This window comes from Nannobrachium achirus (assembly GCF_963921795.1).
Source record: "Nannobrachium achirus genome assembly, chromosome: 9".
Classification (NCBI taxonomy): Eukaryota; Metazoa; Chordata; class Actinopteri; order Myctophiformes; family Myctophidae; genus Nannobrachium; species Nannobrachium achirus.
In genome coordinates this window covers 21196230-21218628 of record NC_137818.1, presented here as the reverse complement: position 1 = coordinate 21218628, position 22399 = coordinate 21196230, and the positions used below count along the sequence as shown (strand labels likewise).

General features: G+C 43.1%; 1 protein-coding gene across 1 annotated transcript; it reads right to left on the bottom strand.

The window, feature by feature from the left end:
* Window positions 1-225: 225 nt before the first annotated feature.
* On the bottom strand, window positions 226-3483 carry LOC308290703 (E3 ubiquitin-protein ligase TRIM39-like; the record flags this gene model as incomplete). The annotated part of the gene is made up of 2 exons (XM_080732613.1): window positions 226-911; window positions 3042-3483. 2 exons carry the CDS (start codon window positions 3481-3483, stop codon window positions 226-228), a joined length of 1128 nt encoding a protein of 375 aa, XP_080588739.1.
* Between the last annotated feature and the right edge of the window lie 18916 nt (window positions 3484-22399).

Below are 22399 nucleotides of genomic sequence, written 5' to 3'. Positions count from 1 at the left end.
GATCTGGTTGTCCCAGAGGTGACCTGGTCCTTTAAGTACAAGAGTAAAAGTATCATATACCTGTATAACTGATACATTTTATAGAATATCAATGTTTACTACTGAGATAATTACATTTCTATGATTCCCATGATATTAATTACTACCTTTAAAATCATTTAATAATCACACCATCATCATCATCATCATCATCATCATCATCATCATCATCATCATCATGTCTAACTACGTGGTTCCTTCCAGAGTTACACTGATCTTCCATGGTAACATCTTCAGAGGGACAGTATGACCAGTTTGAATGAATGGAAAGAGTGTGTCAGTGAAAGTGTGCGTGAAGGTGCGTATGCGTGTGTTAGTATCAGGATCAGAGAAGGACAGCTTTCCTCTGTTCCAGTCCAGCTGGACTCGGATCTTCTTGGGGTTCTGCTTCACTGAGAGAACAGTGGGTGACCCTGGTGAGGAGAATGCTCCGTATTTACCTTTATGTAACAATATGCTCCAGTATTGACCCTCTCCTGTACCCCTCCTCAGAAAAGACTTTGCTAACACACCCAGTCCCCAGAATGTGTTGTCTCCAACCTCAACATCCCAGCAGTGAGTTCCAGAGTTAAAGCCCTCAGAACACAGGACTTGGTGCCATTGGTCAAACCTCTCTGGGTTGTCAGGAAGCTGCTGAACATCTCCACGTCTCACACTGGTCAGATCATCAGACAGGATGAGGTTTGGATAGGCAGTGTTGGGGTCCAGAATGACAGGAGTGTAGGAGACAATGTCCTTCATCTTGTCCCAGACTCTGAAGGTCAGGTTCTTCAGGTGTTTGGCCTCGTCTATCAGTGCTCCTGAGACTGGCGGTGGGTCCTGCAGTGTAAGCTGGACTCTTTTCACTGTGGACTTGTAGTTCTGCAGGAATGAGATGTGTTCAGCTCTCAGATTCTGCTCTATGGCTCTGATTGTGTTTGAAAGGGTTGATATGTCTCGGTTCAGACCCTTAATCTTCTCCTTCACCATCTGAGTCTTCTGCTGCTCTTCCTCGCTCAGTGCACTGATCATTATCATCTCTTCCTTCTGTAGAAACTGATGCATCTTCTTAAACTGTTCCTTCATCTGCATCTCTGTGTGCCGGGCCCGGACCTTAATTGTGGGCTCGCCTGGAAGGCGAGCACACGTATGTTATCTTCATTATTTATTTCTATACTATACTAGTCAGTATCCTCAAAACTTTGGCGCGATTCATCTCCTAAACGCTTACACCTTTCAACACCATTCAAATTTTTATGTGTTCAGCTTACTGAGGACAAGTGTGCGTGTATTTTTCATTTTGAAATGTTTTGTAGTATAATTATAAAAAAATAAAAATGTTTAACTTTAAGCACCCAATGCATTTTCAATGGGTTTAGACAGAGTGAGACATAGGAAAGGGACCCATGTTTATATTAAGTCGCTGTGGCTGCAATATTCACACTTCAGATATGCTATTTATATCAATGCGTTCACACAGGTCTGCTGTCTGATTTGATCCAAATGTCTAAGCTGTGTGATGTATAAAACTATAGTTATAGTTAAAACTATAAATAAATGTCCCTCTACACTCTACTGATTGACACAGCTGTGATTAAAGGCTTGGCTGTCATTGGCTGTTCTGTGGTGATGTAGCCTTACATAAGTCGGCCCTGCAGTGACAATGTGAAAGTCTCGGCAGAAACGTCTTAATGTAAGGCTAGTGGTGCTGCAAAGTAACCAAGTACATTTACTCAAGTATATACAAGTACTTGTACCTACAGTACAATTTTGAGGTACTTTTACTCTACTTTCCATTTTTGTTACATATACTCTACTATAAATACAGCATTTGACAGCTTCAGTTACTTGTTATTTTGCAGATTTTATTATTAATAAAAAAACATAGATGGACCACTTAATACTGCTATGAAGTTGATCTACAATGTGCACGCACGCACACGCACGCACGCACACACACACACACACACACACACACACACACACACACACACACACACACACACACACACACACACACACACACACACACACACACACACACACACAACTGTTACTGTGGAGACGTTTGCTTGTATTTGTCTTTGAGACATGTTTTGTAGTGTTTTAGAAATTTTACTTAAAAAGAATAAGGGATTATTCTAAGTTATAGTTTTGCTTAGGCTTGCACCCCAATTGTTTGGCTACAAATCGGGAAAAATGGTCTACATTTTTTGTGCTGGATGTGCTCTAATTTGTGCAGTTGAAATCATCAATTGTGCTTTTATATATATTTATATATATAAATATTTATATGGTTATGAATTAGCAAATTTAGCAGCAGTTTACTGATTGCCGGTGCAGCAGTATTTCATTGTAGAAGATAGCAGCAGAACAGTGGTGTCGTGTAGAATATCTCAATAATGATAGCAGCACAAATTATAAAATTTACGGCACAATTTTCAGCACTAAAGAATGACACCATTTTTATTATGTTTTCATCATATCTTACTTTCCATTTTTGTTACTTAAACTCCACTACAATTACAGTATTTGACTGCTTCAGTTACTTGTTACTTTGCAGATTTTAGAATTAATACAAAACATAGGGAAACCTGGAGGTCCTTGAGGGTCCATTGCTGGTTCCCAAAGTGTGGTTCGGTTACCCCCGAGGGTCCCTGAAAGGTTTCCAGGGGGTCCATGGCTGGTTGCCAAAGTGTGGTTCGGGTAGAGTACAGTAAAAGTACAGTAAGGTTCAGTAGAGTACAGTAAAGTACAGTAAGGTACAGTAAAGTACAGTAAGTTACAGTACAGTACAGTACAGTACAGTACAGTACAGTACAGTACAGTACAGTACAGTACAGTAAGGTGCAGTACAGTATAGTAAGGTACAGTACAATACTGTAAGGTACTGTACCTTACAGTACCTTAAAGTATCCTATTTGTTGGGTTGGAAGCGAGCCCACACTGTTTCGAAGGAACAGTCTTTCTAGTGTGTTCTGCTGTCTGGTCACATTTTGTTTTAAGTTTATTAAAGAACTTACGTTTCTCCTGTAAAGGCTTCAGTGATTTCTGGACTTCCTCCTTGTAATCCAGTGCAGCTTCATCGATGGGTCTGAATATGTGGTTGATGTGTTTTTTAGAATCCCGACACACAAGACACATGGTCAGTTGACATTCCAGACAGAAGAGTTTGAGTTTCTCAGCATGCAGACTGCAGAGAACCTCAGACCCTGTTGAAGATCGCTGATGTCTCTCCTGTATGAAGGCCTCACACAGGTTCTTCAGAGCCAGGTTTCTGGGTGGATCCACTGAATGTCCCTCCTTACAAACTGGACATTCTTTTATTAACTTCTCTCTCCACCATTCCTGCAGACAGGCTTTACAGAAGCTGTGGCTGCATGACAGGATAACAGGATTTTTAAAGATGTCACAACACACAGGACAGGAAAAGTCTTCTTCTGAGAGAGACAACTTAGATGCCATTTTGTCCCTGAATGAAGCAAAAAAAAGAAAAAACACTCTGCTCAATAAAGGCAATCAGCCAGTCAGTGGTGGTAACACTCCCTCTTCTAGAATGTTCCCTGAAGTTTACTTTCACAGTGAATGGTGGTTCTTGTTAAAGTCCATTCAGCTGACAGAGTCAGCAGCAGGTTCCAGTGGTCTGGGTCAGTATTCCCTCCTGTAGCTGTGGAAAGACTGTCTGTCCTCCTCACTGGAAGGTGTGTTTGATCTGAACGTGAATCTTATCGCCTGTGTGTGTGTGTGTGTGTGTGTGTGTGTGTGTGTGTGTGTCAGAGAGGGGAGGAGCTTTGACACACCACAGATCTGTTGTTGCAACACACACACACACACACACACACACACACACACACACACACACACACACACACACACACACACACACACACACACACAGTGAGCTTGTAGATCACTATTTTCACTACTTCTTAAACATTTGTTTCCTAATTTATGGAATTTCTCAGATTTTGGAAACATGGACATTTAGAAAATGTTTTGAAATAAATAATTAAAAACAAATAGTATGAAATAAAATAAAATAAAGGGACCCATAACAATTTGTCTGCAACCTACAAACGGGTCCTGACTCCTGACCCTGTGTTTGGGAACCAGTGACATAGACTGTAAGGCACTGGTTCTCAACCTGTGAGTCGGGACAGGGGGGGTTCCCAAATTATTTCAGAGGGTCTGATAAGGTTGAATTTTATATGCCTATTTTAAACATTGTATTTCACTCCATGCTCTCTGAACTTTTGAAACCTGACAGAGTGATGGTTGAAGCCCCCATATTCTTCTGACCTTCAAACTGGTTCTCCCAGTTTGGCTCACAGACCCCATGTAGTGTGTGTGGTCTTTTGTTTCAGATTGCTAATCAACGACTGTCTGAGCTTAATCTATTGAAATCCTTTTGACAGTGTTGTTCTCTAATATACATGTGTGAGGTTTGTCTCAGTCTACCAAAGGTGTTAGGGCCTTGGTCCGGCCTCCCTGGGGTTGTGGGAGGAACTTGGCTCAGTATATGAGATGATGTTTTTACTGTATGCTTGAGAGTAGTGATGGGCAATCCCGTTCATTTCAGTGAATGGATCATTTAGTTCACGTTCACGTTAATGATCCGTTCAAAAGATTCGTTCAAATGATTGGTTCATAGCGCTATCGTCCAATGAAAAACACAATCGCCGGAGCGTTTTTATTTCGTCGCGAGTACAGCTCGCCGTCGCGTCCTGTCTGCCGGCCGGGGCTATTAGGGGGAGGGTCGGGGGTGTGAACGAAGTGTGAACGACCCATTTCAGGGATTTGAACAAATCGTTCACGAGTCATGCTAATGATTCGATTCTTATGAACGAATCACTCATGAACGACACATCACTACTGTATGCTTGAGAGCTCTCACGAATAAAACCAAGAACGTTGTACGTCTTTCTCCTCAACTGCGTGATTATTTTCAGACTAATAGGTGAAAAAACCTACCTATCAGGGTCCCCAGATGATTAACTTAATGTGCAATTGTTTTCTCACTCAAAATTAAACAAACCAACATAAAGTTTAAGTGTATACTGTATAGAGGGTATCTGCACATTTCTAAAGTGACAATTTAAGGACTTTTTAATATCTCTAAAATGACAAATTAAACAGATTAAACGTAATCTGACAGCTCACCTCTTTGGACTCCACCTTAGAACAAGCCTTGACTTATGCAAATAGGTTAAAATTAAATTTAGATAGCATGTTATTCAGATGATAGGTTCATTATTTACCTATACATGTAGCATCCTATAGTTCAATTTCAAATGTTTATGAGTGGTGCTAACCGCTCCTACATCTGACATTATTGTCTGTTTGTCCCACGTCTGTCTGTTTGTACGTATGTCCCGCCCCATCCCATTCCACATTGGCCAAGCTTCACGGGACACTAAATTAAACTAGAAAGGTGCAATTCTGGGAAATTGCAAGTTTTTGGTTGATTGATTGATTGAAGAATGTATTAGAAGTTTGCAATAGAAAAAAGTACAGTTTCATGACAGTACAAATCACTGGTACAAGGTCAACTAAAAGGAGATCCTAGAAAGCCGAGGCTTACACTGACACAAGTCACAAGGAATCCAAGGCCACCAGACTTCAGGTCACATCATATTCTCTATTTGCACACTTACTCAGTGGTGGAAAAAGTTCTCAAATGTTATTATAGTATAGTAAATGTATCAATATGGCAATTTAGAAGTAGGCTCTGTTACAAGTAAAAGTCTGGATTTCAACATTTTGTTGAGTAAAAGTACAAAAGTATTGGCATCAAATGTACTTAAAGTACCAAAAGTAAAAGTAAAAAAATAAATGTTTGAAAATAGCAGATCTACAAGCTCACAACACGTCTAGTATATTTATATAAATAATTGTAAAGGTACAATATTTGGATTTGAGATGTAGTGGATTAGAAGCAAAAGTACTGAAAACTGGAAATACTCAATTACATATACCGTAAAAAATTGTACTGAAGTAAATGTACCTAGTTACTTTACACCACTGCTTGTAATCCATGGGTTTCATAGAAAGTTCCCTTCTTGAATTCTGTTTTGTATTTACATATTACGATGTCTTGTAAACTTTTGACCAGCTTGAGATGTCAGAATCTCCTGCAAATTGCAGGAGATTTCATGACGTCAGAATTATGAGATGTTATAATAATCTTGTCAGTAACGTCAGAGTGTACCGCCCCCTGTCTATAGCTGACCTGTCACGTCACATTGTTGTGACATCACATTCCATCCTTGTCCCTTGTATGCCCATATATGGAGATCCCTGATGTCATCAATATTAAGCCCATAGCTTGGAATGCCCTTATATGGACATATTGTGTGAGTCTCATGTGGTCTATAACCACATGAGACATGAGTCATATCCATATTTGGGAAAATATTTTGTCCACATTTTGTCCAACTCAAACAACAAACCGCAACTCGAATCACACTTGCAAATGAATTCCGTCCTGTGCGAATTCCGTCCTGTGCAACCTCGCCCTTTAGATCCTTAGGTGTCTTACTGGTACTAGTCCTTACCCGTCTTTACCCGTTTGAACGCTTATGATGTTATGATGTCTAGGGTCACGTGAGACCTGACCAATCATGGAGACCTAGAGATCGCCTATTTAGAGCTTGGTTGGCCGAAATGTCATGTGAAGCTCACCAATCCATGATGGTCAAGTTTCAGGGCCTTTAGCCAATGAGGAGCAGCGTTCTTGGTGACATCACCACCAACAAGTGCAACCTGATATAAATAACAACAACACCCACAAGAAATCTTTGGGCTCGCTTAAAGGCGAGACCAGTTGTGGGCTCACTGAAAGGCGAGATCCGGGAATATTTTCTCTCTAGACCAAGTTTATTCTTCTCAAAGAAATGACCAACAGTACAAAGGAAGGGCCTTTAGCCAATGAGGGAGGGAGATAACAGGTTGCACTTGTTCGTGGTGATGCCAATGAGGGAGCAGCGAGTCCATACTGTTTTCGTAGGAACAGTATTTCTAGTTTGTTATGAAAGTGTTGTTTTGTTCAGCAGGGTGCCTATACAGGGCAGTGGTGAGCTCGATATCGTGAGGCTTAATTTGGTCATTGGCTTTGTGGATTGGCCAAGCATTGCGTGACATCTGTGACACTGAGAATATGTGTGATAAACACACACATTAGGACTCCAGGGTTGTTTAGTGCAAGATCTAAACAGGTTTACGGTGTGAGAGATGTTCCGCTGGACGGTACATGTGAATGTAGAACACGTAAGGCGCTGGCGCTTTGGTGTTGCTGTTGCCATCCAGCATGAGGTGTACTTCTTTAATTGGTACTGTTTTTATACTACAACTGGGGCGGACTACAACGGGACTATGATAGTATCTGCACATTTCTAAAGTGACAATTTAAGGACTTTTTAATATCTCTAAAATGACAAATTAAACAGATTAAACGTAATCTGACAGCTCACCTCTTTGGACTCCACCTTAGAACAAGCCTTGACTTATGCAAATAGGTTAAAATTAAATTTAGATAGCATGTTATTCAGATGATAGGTTCATTATTTACCTATACATGTAGCATCCTATAGTTCAATTTCAAATGTTTATGAGTGGTGCTAACCGCTCCTACATCTGACATTATTGTCTGTTTGTCCCACGTCTGTCTGTTTGTACGTATGTCCCGCCCCATCCCATTCCACATTGGCCAAGCTTCACGGGACACTAAATTAAACTAGAAAGGTGCAATTCTGGGAAATTGCAAGTTTTTGGTTGATTGATTGATTGAAGAATGTATTAGAAGTTTGCAATAGAAAAAAGTACAGTTTCATGACAGTACAAATCACTGGTACAAGGTCAACTAAAAGGAGATCCTAGAAAGCCGAGGCTTACACTGACACAAGTCACAAGGAATCCAAGGCCACCAGACTTCAGGTCACATCATATTCTCTATTTGCACACTTACTCAGTGGTGGAAAAAGTTCTCAAATGTTATTATAGTATAGTAAATGTATCAATATGGCAATTTAGAAGTAGGCTCTGTTACAAGTAAAAGTCTGGATTTCAACATTTTGTTGAGTAAAAGTACAAAAGTATTGGCATCAAATGTACTTAAAGTACCAAAAGTAAAAGTAAAAAAATAAATGTTTGAAAATAGCAGATCTACAAGCTCACAACACGTCTAGTATATTTATATAAATAATTGTAAAGGTACAATATTTGGATTTGAGATGTAGTGGATTAGAAGCAAAAGTACTGAAAACTGGAAATACTCAATTACATATACCGTAAAAAATTGTACTGAAGTAAATGTACCTAGTTACTTTACACCACTGCTTGTAATCCATGGGTTTCATAGAAAGTTCCCTTCTTGAATTCTGTTTTGTATTTACATATTACGATGTCTTGTAAACTTTTGACCAGCTTGAGATGTCAGAATCTCCTGCAAATTGCAGGAGATTTCATGACGTCAGAATTATGAGATGTTATAATAATCTTGTCAGTAACGTCAGAGTGTACCGCCCCCTGTCTATAGCTGACCTGTCACGTCACATTGTTGTGACATCACATTCCATCCTTGTCCCTTGTATGCCCATATATGGAGATCCCTGATGTCATCAATATTAAGCCCATAGCTTGGAATGCCCTTATATGGACATATTGTGTGAGTCTCATGTGGTCTATAACCACATGAGACATGAGTCATATCCATATTTGGGAAAATATTTTGTCCACATTTTGTCCAACTCAAACAACAAACCGCAACTCGAATCACACTTGCAAATGAATTCCGTCCTGTGCGAATTCCGTCCTGTGCAACCTCGCCCTTTAGATCCTTAGGTGTCTTACTGGTACTAGTCCTTACCCGTCTTTACCCGTTTGAACGCTTATGATGTTATGATGTCTAGGGTCACGTGAGACCTGACCAATCATGGAGACCTAGAGATCGCCTATTTAGAGCTTGGTTGGCCGAAATGTCATGTGAAGCTCACCAATCCATGATGGTCAAGTTTCAGGGCCTTTAGCCAATGAGGAGCAGCGTTCTTGGTGACATCACCACCAACAAGTGCAACCTGATATAAATAACAACAACACCCACAAGAAATCTTTGGGCTCGCTTAAAGGCGAGACCAGTTGTGGGCTCACTGAAAGGCGAGATCCGGGAATATTTTCTCTCTAGACCAAGTTTATTCTTCTCAAAGAAATGACCAACAGTACAAAGGAAGGGCCTTTAGCCAATGAGGGAGGGAGATAACAGGTTGCACTTGTTCGTGGTGATGCCAATGAGGGAGCAGCGAGTCCATACTGTTTTCGTAGGAACAGTATTTCTAGTTTGTTATGAAAGTGTTGTTTTGTTCAGCAGGGTGCCTATACAGGGCAGTGGTGAGCTCGATATCGTGAGGCTTAATTTGGTCATTGGCTTTGTGGATTGGCCAAGCATTGCGTGACATCTGTGACACTGAGAATATGTGTGATAAACACACACATTAGGACTCCAGGGTTGTTTAGTGCAAGATCTAAACAGGTTTACGGTGTGAGAGATGTTCCGCTGGACGGTACATGTGAATGTAGAACACGTAAGGCGCTGGCGCTTTGGTGTTGCTGTTGCCATCCAGCATGAGGTGTACTTCTTTAATTGGTACTGTTTTTATACTACAACTGGGGCGGACTACAACGGGACTATGATAGATGGCTGCGTTTTCAACACAGATTCTTTACGCTTTACGAGGGGGTTGGGACAATCGATAACTGGACACAAAGAAAACTGTGGGAGTTGCATACAGAAATCCTCTTGCGGCCACACAGCTGTGCTGATAGAATATATTGTCTACATCTGGGGTGGTGATTCTCCTTACAGCCACGTGCTTCATGCTTTTGATGTGGACACCCACAGCTGGTCCAAACCCAGGGTGTCAGGGACTGTTCCGGAGGGGAGGGAGAACCACTCGGCCTGTGCTTTGGGTAAGCTCATGTATGTCCATGGAGGACGCAATGCGCTGACTGGTGGATGGACTAATGACTCCTACAGGTTGGACACCTCCACAATGGTCTGGTCTTTAATAAACACCGAAGTCAATGGTTCATTAAAATGCTCTGCCACCATCATCGGGACAAAGATGTATGTCTTTAGGTGCGAAGGGGAGGCGCACCAGAGCAACTACAACCAAATCAGAGTGTTTGACACTGAGACCAACTGCTGGCTGAACCCAGAGCTTTGTCCAGGAAGAGGATTCTATTTGCAGTCGGCCTTTGAATACAACGGAAAGCTGTACTTAATCATAACTGACAGTCATGGCCGTGTTGATGGCCTGTGGAAATTCAACCCGGAGACCTCTTCCTGGACGAAGGTTGAGCCCAAGGGGAAACAACCAAGTCCTACCTATTGGAAGTGCTGTTGCAGGGTGGGAGATCGCATCTTCCTCTTTGGGGACAGATTTACAAAGTATAAAGTGCAAATCCTAGACTTGAGTCCTAGTTTGAAGACGTTAAGCAAGCTAGCAGTTATTCAGTACAGACTGGAGCAGTCGGAAATCCCGCACGACATCAGGTGGGAACTTAACCTCATAAACCACCCCCCTTCCTGAAATCACAGGCTAGTGGGAACTGAGAGCCATGAGCAGAATATATCCACCACCGACTGTTCGACAACTCAAAGCACATTACAGAGGCCGAATCCCGGATCTTATCGGCCCGAGGGCACCGTCTCAACAATGGAACAAAGGCTGAAAAAGCTGGAACAAATAGTGAAACAACAAACAGAATCGTTGGGGAAACGTCGTGGTCATGGGTTAAAAGGAAGGCTTAGAGAATCAACATCAACAACCTGTGAAATTCTTTGAGACATGGCTCCCCACCTTGCTGATGTCGCAGGGTTGCGGAAGACATTAGGCCTGATAAGACTAGACCTGTGGTAATAAAACTCCACACGTTGGAGTTAGGTTATTGTATAGGTTTCTAAAGGACCTCCATTTTAAGGTTGAACTGACCAGCTCTGCTCTTATTATTCATGAAAGGACACATGCCACAAGCCATATTATTATATTAAGATATTATGTTGTCAAGTGAAAACTTGACCAATTGTGGAGATTGGCCCATCTTGTGATGTCACTCTTTACCCCACTCTGATTTGCTACGAACCCTTGGCCCGTGATTGGCCACAGGCATAAACACAGACACACAGACAGACACACTGTCGAGGGGCCAACTTTTGCCATATATGACCTACATGTGCGCCAGCAGAGCACGCCTTGTTTTTGTCTTTTTTGAAAATAGCAGATCTGCAAGCTCACAACGTGGCACACCGCAACACGCTTTGAGCTTGTTGATCATCTATCTTCGCAATATTATTATTATTAACGTTTTGACAAATGATCCATCAATATTCTTTAAAGACTGGCGTCAGGGCATTCCACACTTGGTGGCAGAGTATAATAGAAAGATACTTTTCCCTTGCTTGTGCTATAACCTTACAGGCAACAACAGCCTCCACCCCCACCCCGGGCCTGTTAGGAACAGTCCCGGCCAGCAGCAACAGCAGCAGCAGCACCTCTACGGCCTGGGCCAGAGTCCAGGAGGAGGGGTGGCCCCCGACCCTTCCACCCCCGGCCGGCCCCACAGTCCCTGCCAGGTGCCTGGGTGCGACGGCTTCTCCTCCTCCTCGCCCCCTCCGCAGGTAGGCCTGTCACAGTGGAATTTCGTCATTTTAGGGGCAAGGCCGCTTGGCCTTTGGTGTTGTCCATTTTTTGAGGGCACAAAGGCAAGTCACTGGATTGGTTTAAAGATGGGGACTCAGGGACACTGGTGTCTACATGACAAGAAAGAGACACAGGTGTCTACTGTCTACAAATTAACCAGAAAGAGACAGAGGAGAAAGTGGTACAGTCAGCTGGGGCATTAAGGCCACTAGGTCATGCCATTGGTTTGAGGGGAACAAGGCCAAACAGAGGGGCAACGGTGGCCAAATGTGTGATGCAGATTTTCATCGATTTCATAGATAGATTCAATAGACTTGTTTGATAGCACCTCAGTCTATGTTGGATTCATGTTAATGTGTATTTTCAGACATTTAACCACTTAAATCGCCAATATTTTGTAAACTTGACCTTTCACTATGTACTTGGTTAGCTATTTTTTACTTCTACACCTATTTGCCGGAAATAGACAATCTACAAGCGTGAGAGCTTGTAGATCTGCTATTTTTGGCTACAGTTCTCCTCAGAATAGGGATGCGAGGGTTCAAGTTATTAATTAAAAAGAATGATCCTACCACACAAGGATTTGGTGGACCCCCTGTAGTAACTCTGAGGACCCCCTAGAGGTCCCGTAACCCCTGATTTAGAAGACATTTTTAAGTATTTTCCATGTCTTAGTGGGTTAATCTTTAACTTAAATGTTGTGATGGTGGCGGGCCCCTACACACACAGGACCCGTCGGAGGAGAGCTACATGCGGCTGCAGTCGGAGCACGAGCGGCAGGCCAAGGAGATGCACCTGTTGAGGAGAACCATGGAGGAGATGGAGACCCGGATCGACTCCCAGAAGCAGACGCTGGGCGCCCGGGACGAGAGCATCCAGAGGCTGCTGGAGATGCTGCAGGGCCAGGGGGGGCAGGGGGGCCAGGGGCACGGTGGTGGAGGAGGAGGAGGCCGCTCCAGCCACAGGGCCGCCGCCCTCAGCATGGCGGCCCGCGAGGCAGAGGCCCAGCTGGAGAACATGCACGTCAGAGAGGTTGGTTGTTGTCGTTTTCCTGATCTCACCGGCATTCTGCTTCTGAGGGCATTCAGTGATGGGCGAATAGATTATCAATTTAAATACGATGAGGACCATTTTCCTGGTGCTCACAAGTGAAAATCGCTGTTTTGCGTTTTTTTGTTTGTTTACAACAACAAAAAATTACAATTTAAAAAAAGGATACAGGTTTCTATTGGCATTAGACATTTTGAGGTTTGGTTTAGGGGCTGGAATAAGAGTTTTAAACATGATTTGTACATAGTTACATAGCACATGTTGCCATCATTCACTGAAAAATAGGCGATCTATAAGCTTATAGATCAGCTATTTTTCATGCTTATGGTAAAGAAAATATTAAAAGTGACATTTCATCATGTTGATGTATAGTAATACAAACAAGTAAGTGTGTGTGTGTGTGTGTGTGTGTGTGTGTGTGTGTGTGTGTGTGTGTGTGTGTGTGTGTGTGTGTGTGTGTGCGTGCGTGCGTGTGTGTGTTAAGCGCTGTGGGAGAGCAATAAAGCAGCTCAGCGGGTCTTATCAATGGGTCAGATTAACAGGCGGAGATCTCTAAGCCCCTGTTCAGTCTACACTTCACAATCTGACTGTGTGTGTGTGTGTGTGTGTGTGTGTGTGTGTGTGTGTGTGTGTGTGTGTGAGTGTGTGTGTACGTCTGTCTGTGTGTGTGTGTGTGTGTGTGTGTGTGTGTGTGTGTGTGTGTGTGTGTGTGTGTGTGTGTGTGTGTGTGTTATTATTTTTGGTCGTCATGACAACATGCCCGCCAGTTGTGCTGTAGTTGTATTTAACCTACTGTTCTACTGTCTGCACAACAAGCTGTGTAGTATTCTACTGGTTCTCAATGGGGTCTAAATTATTGATTGTTAGAGGGAACCAAGATTGACAAATATACCAAATGGAATTCTATGGGTCCATTTGGTTCCATGGTGTGTGTACACACCAGAAGCGATACAAATGGACTTGATTATTTCATGTTAAACTTGAAAAAATCGACCTCTTTTCGAAAATTCATTTTGGCGACCGAAGCCTAAATGCACGTCAAATTCTATGGGGAGAGATTTGTCTCAATATTATTCCTGCATCCAATACCATAATGCACAAATATTTTATGATTTACTAAAGTGTTTCCACGATTTGCAAATGTGTTTACACGATTCGGTCCTTGAAATGGACCACTTAAACCCTCTACACTTTGTAAACTGGACCTACCGTAAGTTGGCTACCACTTTATTTCTGTCTACAGCAAATCTCTAACTACAAACCTAACTTCATCTTCGGCTCGTGTTCCTCCCAGAATATGAATGCCTGGGGTTCAAGTGTTTAAAAAGGTTGTGAATGACTGCTCTACAGCACTACATGCTTGTTCAACGCCATCCCAATTTGCGCCACTAGAGGGGAAATGGTACACAAATTGCATACAAATAGTCTTCCTAAGTGGACAGGTCTTGTGTGCGGCCTATGTTTACTGGTGCTAGATCCCGTGAGAGTGTGTTGCCGGGACAGAGAAAGGTTGGGAATAAAGTAGATTTTCTTCCGATGTGTCACTATGTGTCACATTGTGTGGCTTGAGGCGATTGGGTCCAATATTTAGTTCAGTGACCATTGGATAAAGACTCGTTCAGAAGCTGTGTTCAAGTTCACTTCTCCCATTGGAAATAATAGACTCCCACCTAATTCTGATCTCCTCAAAATTAGGCCACCTACATCACACAGACACGGAAGTAATTATGGCAAGTCAGTATTTCCAATTGTCAATACAAACACATTTAAAAAAAGTGTTTCCAACACAACAGTGGGCGGTGTCCATGAGCCAACTCAAGGTTGTTGACTGATTTACCACTGTTTTAAGCCAATCAGAATCCAGTATCTGAACATGTGACCACAAAAAGTGGTAGAATAACTATTTTACTGCTTTATTTATTATGTATTTATTCGTGCTACTGCAATCAAAGTAGCTTAAAAGTAGGTTACCTTTGCGATGTTATAGAAAATGATCTATGCATTATTTCCATTATTATTCCATTATTTTCCATAATTATAGCTGTAATCAAGCCAAACTGACTGCAGGGGGCAGCCATATGCAATGAATGACGCTGCAATTGTCACTTTGCTCCCACTGTAGCTCAGGCCATAGAAATGCATTTTCTAGATCAGGTCCACAGAAAACAGCCAGGAAGTGATTTAGCCATGAATTGTTGTTTATGTGTGGTGGAGATTTGAGAGCAGCGTTACTGTACACACCCGTGCGACCCCTCATCAGCATACAGTGCTCAAACATGGTAAAGAACGAACAAACGGCCGTCCGTATTGGCAACAGTAACCCGCCAGAATGGGGCGAACGTTAACGTACATAGCGGTAAAAGACTTAATGACATAGTTCAATGTTGAAAATGAGTGGTATTCCCCTTTAAGTCAAATATGTGAGTGCTCCACCACTGCAGACATCCAGGTGTACTGAACAGAAGTGTGTCTTGAACTAGAGGGTCTGCTCTGTGCTCCTCAGTCATGCCTTGTTTATTTTTATCTCTTAAATCTTCTTAGCCTTTCATTTCACTACGCCTCCCTCATTGTGTGTGTGTGTGTGCGTGCGTGCGTGCGTGTTATTATTGTTTGTGTGCCTACAGTTTGCCACACCCATTTCCTGTCAGACAGTGGGTGTCTTCCTCTGTGTGTGCGTGCGTGTGTGTGTGCGTGCGTGTGCGGCCTGTCAGCTTACAAACAGCTTTCAATGCGAGGACCCTTGCCACTCACAAGTGGCTGATTTTGACAGCAGAGGGGAGCATGGTGTGTTTGTTTGAGGCTGTGCTGAAACACTGGCACTGCTGTGTGTGTGTGTGTGTGTGTGTGTGTGTGTGTGTGTGTGTGTGTGTGTGTGTGTGTGTGTGTGTGTGTGTGTGTGTGTGTGTGTGTGTGTGTGTGTGTGTGTGTGTGTGTGTGTGTGTGTGTGTGTGTGTGTGTGTGTGGCATCACTGGCATGGTGTGTGGGACCTTGTCATGCGGCGTGTTTAAGAGGTGAGTACCTGTTCACATACACACTCGCTCTGCCATGCTATTTATAACTGTCAGCTTAACACATATGAGAGAGAGAGAGAGAGAGAGAGAGAGAGAGAGAGAGAGAGAGAGAGAGAGAGAGAGAGAGAGAGAGAGAGAGAGAGAGAGAGAGAGAGAGAGTAAAAATGTTAGGTATTTTTACTTTCTTCAGTATAATATACTGAAGAAAGTAAAAATACATTTTTGTATATTATACAGTTTTCCATATTTGCATTATTATTACAAAACATACACTAACCACTTAAAGGGGAATACCACCCATTTTCAACATTGAACTATGTCATTAATATACCTTGCAGTTATGTGGAAATAAGACAAAAGTAGTCTCAACTCAAGTAGAAAATGTTACTGCGGGGAGGAGGGGGTGTAGAGGGAGGAGTTGAGTGAAGCGTGGGGGGGGGGGGGGGGGGGGGGTGATGAAATGAGTGTTTTCTAAGGTAGAAAAACACAGTTTGTTTGTCTGAATATTAATGTATGATTAATGAGGGGAAACACAGCAACGCCCTGATTGAGGAGAGAGAGATGGATTGTTGTTCTTAGAGGGGTTTTTCTTCTTCTCCCCTCTCCTCTCTGCCTTCTTCTTTGAGGTGGAGGTGTGTGTGTGTGTGTGTGTGTGTGTGTGTGTGTGTGTGTGTGTGTGTGTGTGTGTGTGTGCGTGTGCGTGTGCGTGTGTGCGCGAGAGAAAGAGGGGGAGAGAGAGTGAGACTTGAGTCTGTTGGAATGAGAGCGAGGGAACATGGAGAAAGCCATATATTTTCACGTATACATTAAATATTTGACATCTATTTTCAGATCCAACCCAACGCAAATGTTTTAATTGAACCTTCAATAAAATTCCACACCCATTTCAGTCCCCGGCTGTAACTATATGACCCACACAACATTGACCAATCATTAACAACCCCGCTTATGTTGTCTCTGTCCTCATGTGTCCCGATCTGTTACTTTTCCGCATTCAAATTAAAGAAATGGCAAAAGTAGCAGATCTACAAGCTCAAAAGTGGAGACATACTGTACTGTGTACAGCATCCTGCGGACGTTGCGTTGCTTGGTTATTTCTCAATGTCGCTTGCCTGGTGTTGTCTGTCACTGTTCTCTGCGGCTTTTGGGCCTTGGTTCTCGAACCTTTCCAAAACAAGGACACCCAAATTGATGTTTATTTGGCCATATATGGATTCTGTTAGTGTGGTATGTGGCCGATGTGGCCTCCATATACGGCATTCCCATATGAAGTCCTGTTAGACAGGGGCTTAATATTGATGACATCAGGGAACTCCATATATGGGCATAAAAGGGATTCTGTTAGTGTGACATCACAGTGAAGCCAGAGCGTGATGTCAGAGCGGCAAACCCATTCTGTTAGAGTGGTTCCCCTGACATCACAGTGACATCAGAACATGATGTCAGTGCGACAAACCCATAGAACCACAGTGTCAGGCGTTATAGAGAGAGATACAACATATGGACAAGTTGTGAACCGTTCACATACTAATCTGTGACCTACGGTCGCAACAAGCTCAAGCGCAGCATGAAGGATCAAGCTCTGATCATGAGTAAGCGATAAAGCGGATGTCGAAGCCTCTTCCCCACTTTCGTTTTGTCTACTGTCACGCAAATGTATCCTACTGTAATATAGATACATTCATCAAAGCTACAGTAGCATGCTGCTTAGCAGAAATGATTATAAAAAATGCGATGTAAAGATATTAAAAATATACATATTTTCTTGAACGGCCAGCTTCCCTCTCTCGGATTTCGAGAGGTGTAGTGCCAGACTCTATAGAGCATTCAGCGATTGTGGAATATTTATCTGGCTACACAAGACTATAGTTTAGGGAACGGGTATGACAAGGTCACCTGGGCTGGGAATATGCACAGAGCCTATTGTGATCCAGGTTTTGAACTCGTAAAAGGTCATGGGAATTGTGTCCTTTTTTTTCTCCAAAAGGTACCACACAGTTCACAGTGCACACGTATGCCAATGTTTTCTGTGATAGTTTTGCCTGGGGAGAGGAATTAAGTTGTCTGAGGTCATGAGTTGAAGCTTTGTGTGTTTTTTACCCTTTCGGCGTGGAATTTCAGTGATGTTAAAGAATGATGTTTGCCTCCTCCTGTTTATTAATTGGAGGATTTGGGCGCAGTGATTTGACTCCGGAATGTAGCTTGCTTCCTGTGAATGCCCTCCGAACCCCCTGTTTATGTGTCAGGGTAGCAATTTAGCCCCTGCGTGTACACTTGTCATGGTTAGCGGAGCCCGGCTGGTGATGGCCAGCGTGACTATTGCCCCAATTAGGGGGGGAACTACCCTTACCCTTTTGATTAGCTCTAAAGGAAACCGGCCCAACTGCCTTCCATTACCTTGCCCATTACTCTCCTTTAAATGACCCAACCTGTTTGGCTTGGGCCGGGATAATAAATGCCTCCATTTTCTTTTCCCCCTGTGCGTTTTTTTTTCTGTCTTCCTTTAAAACTGGCAGAGTGCAGACAGGGGACTCTCCAGCTACTCTTCACTTGTATGAGGTGAAATTAGCACCTTACGTTTGTGTTTATTTTATCTTATTTTCTTTAAAGGCGAGGTGCTCACTGAAGGGCTTTTGTCCGAGAAGGTTTGGTCAGTGTGTGCACGTGCACGCTTGAATGACGCAATTTAGACATTGGTGGATATGGTACATTTACTTAAGCGTTGCTTTTTGAGCAAGTATCTGTAACTAACTTGAGCATTAGCCTCTTATTTTATTTTATTTATTTTATGTTGACATTTTTTTATGTCTCTCACTCCACGTACATTTCAAATAGATTTATTTTTTCTTTTGACACCATTACATTTCGAGAAAGGGACCTCCAGGACCCAAACTTGCAGCAATTTTATTTTAAATACTTCAGTATTTTGTATAAGCAAGCAACTTTGACTCTTTTCACCAATAGTATATACACTACATTTTTGTACATATGAACTTTTAACTTTGTTGCCACAAAAGTGACTGAACTAAACCAAACTAACCACTTCATCCACCACTGAATTCAGAGAGTGGAGTAAAGGAAATCTTTCTTTAATGTCCTCCTCCTCTCTGTATGTCTGCCTCTTGGTCTGTCTCCTGCCTAAGGGCATACGGTCACGCATGTGCTTCTTACGCGTCAGAAGTGTCAGCGGGGCCTGAAATTCATTTATGGGGGAATTCCCCCCTTAAATGCATCACATTATTCACTTGGGGGTGTGTGGGTGGAGGGGGGGGGGGGGGTCCTTGCGCTAATGCACGTTATAATGACGCTGTTGGCACTTGGCAGAAACCTATCCATGTTTTATGTTTTTTTTTCGTAAATTAAGGCCCTGCTTGATAGTAAAGCGTTGCACAAAAGCAACAGATCCTTCGCGCCGCCTTTCAAGCTTTTGGATCAGCTACTTTTGCTGTTTTTGAATTTGAATCCGGAAAAGTATGTTTTGGACGTATGAGGTTTCCACCTGACAGAGGCAGTAAGATGGAACAATTTCCATCTGCTCACTCAACTGGTAGATTGTGGACAGTTCAGAAACCGTGCGTGCATGCGTGCGTGTGTGTGCGCGTGCGTCAGGAGAAAGAGATGGACAGCATGTTTTAAAGACAGGTAGAATTCCAAGGTAGATTGTATTTGTGAGTATTTGAGGTCTATGTGTTTCTGTGCCCACAGTACATGCCTCCTTCCTATACTCCCTGAAAAGTCAGAACACACAGGGGACGAAGATGCCAAATTCTTGATAATATGAAAAATATCATTTACACTTAACAGCAAATGCTTTATCTCCTGTTACAAGCCTTGACTTGGGGGGAGTGAGTAATAATAGCTGACCTGTCAATCCAAGATTGGATGGGAACCAAGGAAGGAACCAGGCAGACAAACACAATGTGGATGGGATTATGGGCGGATAATGCATAGACAGAACAATGAGATTTGGAGAGGAGGAAAGATACTGTAACTACAGACATTACGCCAGTGTTTTTTGGTCTGGTGTTTTTCACTGGACAGGAACTCCTTTCAGATTAAGTTTTAAGCTTGATTTATATAAAATTTACTTCATCACACGACGGGTGCCGTGAACACCACACACAGCCGATGCACAAGCCCCATAATGCACCACGAGGTCGCGAGCGTTGCCGGGTCCAGAGGCTTATGTCGACTGGGCTGGCCCACCCTATAGGCGACCTAGGTGGCCGTCTTCTAGGGCGCAATCTAGAGGGGGCTTCCGAAATGGGAGGAGAAATACCAGTGTAGTGTTCTGAATGATGGCACTTGCCCGCAATCGGTATTCTATCATTCGTATGCAAGTCTCACTGTGTGCATAACCATGTGATTCTTCACAAACACTACGAAATACTACCAAATAAACTACCATCAGTGCTGCAGTTTAGAGGAAAGGTGAGAAATGCGTGCTATGTTTTGTTACATACATAATAAAAAATAAAGACAGTATGAGACATGATTGATAATCACAGTCAATGTTTGAACAACGATGTGACGACAAGCGAGAGTGGGGTAGGTGTAGGCCATATGTTTAGACTCAAGTGGAGACTGACTAGGCTACTAGAAAATGAAAAGGCGACTGAGTGTTTTAGCTGGAGGCAGTCCGCGGGCGGGCCATCATGGATCCACAACGCTGTCTATCTCAGGGACAACTGGCATAATATTTTGAGGGGGGGAAAAGGACGTTACCGTGAATGCACCGATGGGTTAACAGAGAGATCTTGTATTCAGTCCGGGAGGAGATGGGAAGCCAGTGCAATGAATGGAGTATGGGCATGTAACCTAGGTTCGCTATAGGATTTCCGCATTTTCGGGTTTCTGATCCGGTCGGGAGTGGAAAGAACTTAAGTGATGTTCATAGGCGGTGGGTAATGAAGGCTATGCCTTCCCAAATGCTATGCTGGGAATTATATAGGCTGTTTTGTGTGTGTGTGCTGTTGCTGCAGCCCCCCATTGACGATCAGTTGATAATTCAGCAAGGCTAAATTGATGTCTAAAAGGCTAATAAAAGTGAACGTTTTTGATTGGCTGTTTTTATGCGTCTAAAAAAAACTATTTGTACTTTTACTTTTGGTACTTTAAGTATTTTGTATTTTGATACCAATACTTTCATACTTTTACTCAAGTACATTTTGGATTACAGTAGGCTATGGACTTTTACTTGTAACAGAGTATTTCTACATTGCAGCATTGATACTTTTACTTTTTCCACCACTGACTTACTACTTACTATATGTAGTTACTTTCCAACACTGAGCCTGACAGACGCTGGGCAGATGTGAAGTCATGGAACCATCTGTGTGTGTTTATGCCCGCCGTGGACTGTGTGTGTGTGTGTGTGTGTGTGTGGCATGCGTACTGTACATCAGTCCCTCACCTGCTGATGCGTACTGTCAGCTGACCGCCGCTCTCTCTCTGCCGCGCTTCCTCCCCGACGTCCACCGCTGTCAGAACGTCGCAGGGAGACACTATGCAGAAACACACACACACACACACACACACACACACACACACACACACACACACACACACACACACACACACACACACACACACACACACACACACGAGCACGAGCACACAAAAACAGTGGGTGTTGAGAAGGAATATTGGAAGCATACTGTGGCGCAGATGGTTGGCACCTCCATTAGAGATCTGTTTTATAGCTAGGGATAGTTGTTCACATCTCTATGGTTTACCCCCTAAGTTACCTTATTAGGCCACTGGTTCTCAAACTGTTTCATGTCAAGTTGATGTATATGTCCTGCGGACCCTCCCATCTGAACATAATGCTGTTCCGGGTACCCCAGGAAGATTTGTGTAAAAATAATCAAATCAACATTCAACATTTTACAAACACTTTCAAGATCTTTCAAAATTACTCAAATAGCAGATGTATAAGCTCGCTGTGAACTTGTATATCTGCTTTTTTTTGAATAGCCAACGTATAGACTGATTTCTCCGAGCGGCAACCTTCTGCGGTGTCAAGCTGCAAAGTGCAGCTGTGCGCCGACACCGCAGCTACACGGCAGCACTCTGGAAAAAAGGTCTATAAAGCATGGATGAGGTGATTATGATTGTGCTGCTATATTAACCATTTTGCATGGGGATCCTCTGGAACGCTCCCAAGGACCCCTGAGGGTCCCTGGACTCCACTATGAGAACCACTGGACTAGAACACTGCAGCCAGACTCTTTACACCAAAAATATCTTGGGGTGAAAATTGACATTGTACTCATTCTGCTCAGTGCTCTGCATGACACTTTGCTTTGTGACTTGTGAACTTGCAGAATGGCACTCTTAAGCCTCGATCAGAGTCGGGTCCGCGGTGGAAGGCTATCCACCGCGGTGTAGTGCGGTGTAGTCTTTTTGAGTCATAAAACTACAACGTTAACGCTCAAAAAGACTACACCGCACTAGCCGATAGCCTTCCACCGCGGACCCGACTCTGATCGAGGCTTAACCTAACGAGGACCAGTTTGTGTAGGCAGATGGGCGGGCGCGGCGAATCTCTCTGCGAGTCTCTGGCCAATAGCATGTGTTCTGATCCCCCCAGGGACGTGCTGGCCATTGGGAAAAGCGGGACAACT